This window comes from Triticum aestivum, chromosome 5B (assembly GCF_018294505.1).
Source record: "Triticum aestivum cultivar Chinese Spring chromosome 5B, IWGSC CS RefSeq v2.1, whole genome shotgun sequence".
Taxonomy (NCBI): Eukaryota; Viridiplantae; Streptophyta; class Magnoliopsida; order Poales; family Poaceae; genus Triticum; species Triticum aestivum.
Window position 1 is genome coordinate 467,647,184 of NC_057807.1, and position 6,019 is coordinate 467,653,202.

Here is a 6,019-nt window from a genome sequence, read left to right on the forward strand (position 1 = left end):
CACACCCAGACGCCAAGGTCCATGGCGTCTGGTTCATTTTGCTCACGCAGAAGACCAGACACATGCCTGATGTGTCTGATGGACACCCAGACGCCAAGGTTCATGGCGTCTGCCTCCCACACCCAGACGCCAGGGACCCTGGCGTCTGGATCATTTTGCTCGCGCAGGAGACCAGACACTCTGATGTGTCTGATGGACATCCATACGCCAAGGTCCGTGGCGTCTGGTATCCAGAGAGCATTTTTGCAGTTATCTGTCTGATGGATAAGATTCGAGTGGATAAGATTTTTTGGGCCCACCTCTAGCCCTATCATCCATTCATCTCCTCCTCTACCCCTCTCATTTCATTCATATCCACCCACTCTCACCTCTAGCCCTGCCAACGTCACTCCCTCATCCAGCACCCTAACCCCCCTCAAATCTCTCACGAATCGGGCCGGTTTCACCGTTGGATCTTCAGGATTTCGAAACTAGAAGGTAAATCAACTCCACCCCTATTTTTTGGTTGGTTTAATGTATTATAGTTTTGTGAAAACCCTAGTTTGTTTTCCTTGTGGTTTAATGTAAGATAGGTTAGCTACTAAGAGATTTGTGTGTTGTAGATGGCTAAGCAGTGGGTGCTTAGCCCTGTTGTTCATGTCCAAGGCTTGTCTCCATGTGTTGTGCAAGTTAGTGAAGTGGACCTCACTTTCGATTGGTTGAAGACTAAATTCATGTTGAAGCAAGGGTTGAAGGAAGAGGATTTTGTGTACTACGTCAGCAGGAGGCAGTCAGATGGCCCCGGGGAAAGAAAATTGGTTGACATAACTGATGATGACAAGATTCAAGAAATGCTGGAAGAATGGGAATGGAAAAGGGTTGTTGACTTGCATTGCTACAGGAAACCGAGTTATATGTGATGTTCATGTCGTTTCAACCATCGTGGTCATGAACTACTTATGTCAGTCGAGACATTGTATGTGATGAACTTCTCATTCGAGACTATTTGTGTATTTTGAACTATGTTTGTAATTTGCTATGTCATTCAAGACATTGTATCGTAGACCATCATGGTCATGAACTATGTTTGTCATTTGCTATTATGTGAACACTAATGTTCGTCATTCGATACTATGGGTGTTTGCTAGAACAAAATATATATGTCATTCGATACTATGCTGTGACAAAATATGAACAAAATGAAAAAACTACTACACCAGGGCCAGACGCCAAGTACCATGGCGTCTGCTCCCCTGACTTAGACCAGACGCCAAGGACCATGGCGTCTGATCTCCTGACTTAGACCAGACGCCAAGGACCATGGCATCTGCTCCCCTGACTTTAGACCAGACGCCAATGACCCTGACATCTGGGTCCCTGTACATAATATTTGACATGCTATTTGACACAGGAAGACAACACATATATAATAATATGACAGGTTCATAGAACACAGAAGATAGCACATTTCACAGAATTTTCACCACGACAAATTCTTGCATACAAACGACAACAAGTCCACAAATTTTTCATCACGACAAATTCATGCATACATAAGACATCAAGTGCATACATAAGACACCAAATTCAAGACAACCTAAGAAGTTTTTACCACGTCAACAAGAAGCTCACTTCCTCCTTCCTCTCTTCACCATGGTTGCAAGTGTAGGCTCCTCCTCTTCGCTAGTCTCCTCCTCCTCCTCTTCGTTGTATGCCTCCTCCTCCGCCTCAGTGTTGGCCTTATATCTTTGCATTCCTATTGGGATAAGCTTATGAGGATACTCCGGACTATGGAATTGTGTGTTCCATGTCTTCTTTCTACCTTTCTTGCCTGGTGTCTTAGCTATGGCTTTGCCTTTCCTAGATGGTTGGAGCATTGCCTTGTGTTGGTTGTGTAACCTGTGATGGTTGTGGAGCATCAACATCATACTCATGATCCTCTTCATGTGTTGCATCATACTCATGCTCCTCATGATGTGTTGGCTCCTCTTGATGTGATGGCTCCTCTTCATGGAACTCCTCCTCCATGTCCTCATCGTTCTGTAGATAACGCCGTCTATTAGCTGTGGCGGCGCGGCTACCAGGTGCATACACGTCACTGGACTGAGCACCATGGCAAGAAAGCATTGCTGCCATCTTATGAAACCGCTTCTTGAACTTCTGCAATAAGACAAAATATGCTATGATATGAGATGCACATAAATAATCCGCGAAAAGAAACTTTTATAATATATTGATCACACCTCCATCGTGCTCCTAAGAGTCCTCTCAGATAATGCACCACCAGGTGGATGACTCAGTGCAACATTGGCATCGTTGACGCACAGAAGCAACTCTCTGCCCTGCAATTCATGAACACACCAAACTTATGTATTTGAAAGAAGACAACATGATGCAAGTATGTTAGAATAGGTCAAACAGACTACCATTTCATCATGCATCGGTGCATAGTCAACGTGAGCCCCTCTGGTGTCTCTCACAGCCGTGTTGAAGGTTTGATAACCTTGTGCAGTCTCCGGGTCTTCAGACACCAACTCCGACCACTCCTCATGAGTCCAACCAGGCTTCAGCTTTAACCGGTAACGATCCGCATACCACACTTGATACTTCTGATATGCTGACTGATTGTGAGGTCTATTCTCTGATTGCACTAACGTGTCTCTTTGATTCCAAATTTCTATCCACGCACGGTGTTTGTTTGCCCAATCCGATATATCCTGATTGTTCCTTCGATCGAACCTACAAATGATGCACGGGACAAAGCATTAGCAAACATTGACTTATTCAATGCTCTACTACATACTCAAGGCATGCTTGCTTACCGATGCAGAGATAGCATTTCCTCCTTGCTCTCCTCAATTGGAATACCTTGTCTTCTTCCAAATTGTCTTGCCACACGGTCTACAAAGTGCCACTCGACTGCGAAGAAGCATATCATTGGGCACCTCGCCCGCCAAAGATGGCTATCACGCGTGCACATCTCATTAAGATCAAAGTCACGATCTTCCACATAAGGCAACCAATATACCTGCAAAACAAAGAGATACATTGTTAGCTACATAAGTTTCATTCTTGACTAAATTTTATCTCATCGAACTTCTCAAAACCTGCTCAGCAGTCAAGGTGTCCAGCTCGTTCATATAGCACTTGTATCGCACATGCGAGCTTCCTGTGTAGACTGTCACTTGTTCCCAATAGTAAGCAAGCGTAGGGCGCCGATATGGATCATCATCATGCAACCCGTCATGATTACCCCGTGGGTTTGCCATGAGGGGGTTCTTGAAATCGGGCCGTCCAACCGGGATCCGCTCCCACATCCACACGGATAGACTCCAAACAAACCCAGACAATGAGGATGTATCTCCCTTCCTCCGACACGCCAAGTCAAGCTGCAATCAAACAAACATGTTAGATATGGAGGCGCATGACAAATGCAAGATAAATGGTTGCAAATATCTCTTACCTGACGATACAAATATGCTAGTGCGGCCGAACCCCAGCTATACTGGGTATCCCAGTTATTGAGTAGCTCCAAGAACATCCAGAGGGCTGAGTTCCCGGTTGCATCTGAGAAGACTACCTTGGTTAGTACATACCAAAGATAGGCCCGCGCGTACTGCTGCACAACCACGTCATTGGCACCCTGAGGGCACGGATTGGTGTCTCCTCTGACTAGTTTTAGCCAAGAATGCCTCACTCTCGCGGTATCGGCCTTGCCTTCTTGAGGGTCGTCGGGCTGAACACCAATTAAAATGCCTGTCCGTTCTCGCCAATTAACGACGCTGACACGACCGGTAACAGCTTGTCCGTCGATAGGAAGGCCGCTTATCATAGCCATGTCCTCTAGGGTCATCGTCAGCTCCCCACATGGAAGGTGGAACGAGTGAGTCTCCGGCCTCCAACGATCCACAAGTGCGGTTCAACGCCGCGTGGTTCACCGGCGGAGCGCGTCGCTTAAACTGCAACACGAATGGGAGAAGACCCAATCTCCGAATATAAGGCTCGTACCGCGGGTCGTAAGTAAAGCCATCAGCGGAATGACCCCTCATGCGCATAGCAACTACAAGCTGCAAATAAAGTGATGTTTTGATCAATACAAGAACACAAATGAGAAATAAAGAAATTTGACAAGTCTTGCTTGTTACCTTTCCATTCTCAATGGCACGAGCACGATGCTCCTTATCCCACTCATCGATTAATCCGGCATACCAAGGTCCATCATCATCCGCCATCCTACAAAACAAATCACAAACATCTATGAATACATGAACAATATAAAACAATACAATTTTCTTCTCCAAGTTATGCCATATGAACACACCATTCTTCTCAAATATAACCACATCATTTTTTTCTTCTTCATATGCACACATAATTCTTCTCAAACATACCAACATCATCTAAATCAAATAAATTTGTCAAATAATATGGTGTCACATATGCATATCATCTAGAGTACCAAATTTCACCATATCTTTTGCAAATAAAGTATGCCAACAATAAGATTATCTACACATAGAGACATCATATTTAAATTCAACTATATTGTTATACCACATACACACATCCTATCAAACCAAATTATCAAACAAGTTTATTTTACATACAAAAATCACCCCTCTTAGTTAATTTTTTTTCCTATGGACAACATATGCACAAAAAGGAATTGATTTTGCCTACATGTTCAACTACACATCATCTACTGCCTACCAAATCATCTATCAACTACAAACAATTTCCTAAAACAAAGAAACCATCTACTCATCTAACATCACCAAGTGTTGAATAATGCATCAAAAAGAAGAGGACTCAACCCAAATAAATTGGAGGAGACGGGGGAGAATACCTCAAGGATGCTTAGGGGGCCCAGATCCACGAACTAGAGTGGAGGATGGAGTAGACCAAGTGAGGATTTGGTGTGAGGGAGAAGAGGGGCGAAGGAGAGGAAGCCCTCTGTTCGTGCGCCGCCAGGAGGAAAAGAGATGGGTGGGTGGGCTCGGCCCGTGGGGGTTATCCACTTACCAGGGCCAGACGCCAGGGTCCCTGGCGTCTGGCCCCTTTGCCACGTCAGCTGGTCAACGTGCAGGCGGGCAGTGCGGGCCAGGGCCAGACGCCAGGGATCCTGGCGTCTGCTTCGCAACCCAGACGACAAGGATGTTGGCGTCACCTAAAAAGATCAGAAACGAATTTTTTTCCAAAGCGAGGTCAAATCGGGATTTTGTTAGTCTTATAGGTCATAACAGTAATTTTGTCCCTTTCTGCCTTTTCCCGTTTGATTGAGATGAAAGCTCCTTCTATTTTTCTTTTTTCTTTTTTCTAGATGAAAGCGCATTCTGCCCTTGCCACTCCTTTCTTCAGGCTCGGACTTGCTTGTTCTCAAGTTGCCTTTGTTTTTTTCCTTTTGCTTTGACAGTCTCTGAAGGTGGCTTTGCTACTGTCTTTTTCTCATGTAAAAGCCCTCTTTCTCGTCCTCAAAAGGATGAGGAAATTACCACCATCTTGCATATAGTGCATTATACTACTATACGTAACACACTGCCAGCAACGACCAAACAATATTCAAGCCACACACCCACGAGACCTCACGCAATAATATAATACGGAGTACAGTATAAGAGCATCTCTAGTAAATCCCGTAAAAATGGCCCATTCTTCAGATTTATGGTACAGGTTAGAAAAAGGCATCGAATAGATCTTGCAAAATAGAATATCTAGTAAAAAAACGTTCCCATATATTAGTAGTGCACCCATCTGTCATATATGGTGGATTCGAGCCGTTTTTTGAGGGTCCCGTAAAACTGGTCAATGCCGGAGCAGGGGGGCTCACAGACATCAGGCAAGAGCAGCGAGCAGGCGGAGAAGCTCGGCAGCGGCCGACTGGAGCATCCTCGGAGCACGCGGCGGGCTAGAGCGTCGCCGGAGCAGGCGGTAGATGGGAGCGGCGCCGTTCTGGCCGACTGGAGTTCAAGTTCGTCCATGCATGCTCCCGGAGAAGAAGCGCGGGGATAAGAAAAACAAAAATAATATTACGGTAGGGTTT

At 45.3% G+C, this 6,019-nt stretch overlaps 1 protein-coding gene across 1 annotated transcript; it reads right to left on the reverse strand.

Moving 5' to 3' along the window:
• Window positions 1–1,839: 1,839 nt before the first annotated feature.
• On the reverse strand, window positions 1,840–2,546 carry LOC123114883 (uncharacterized). Its single transcript, XM_044536260.1, has 3 exons — window positions 2,406–2,546; window positions 2,223–2,321; window positions 1,840–2,139 (listed from the first exon to the last, which is right to left on the reverse strand). Exons 1-3 carry the CDS (start codon window positions 2,418–2,420, stop codon window positions 1,840–1,842), a joined length of 414 nt encoding a protein of 137 aa, XP_044392195.1. The 5' UTR covers window positions 2,421–2,546.
• Window positions 2,547–6,019: the final 3,473 nt, after the last annotated feature.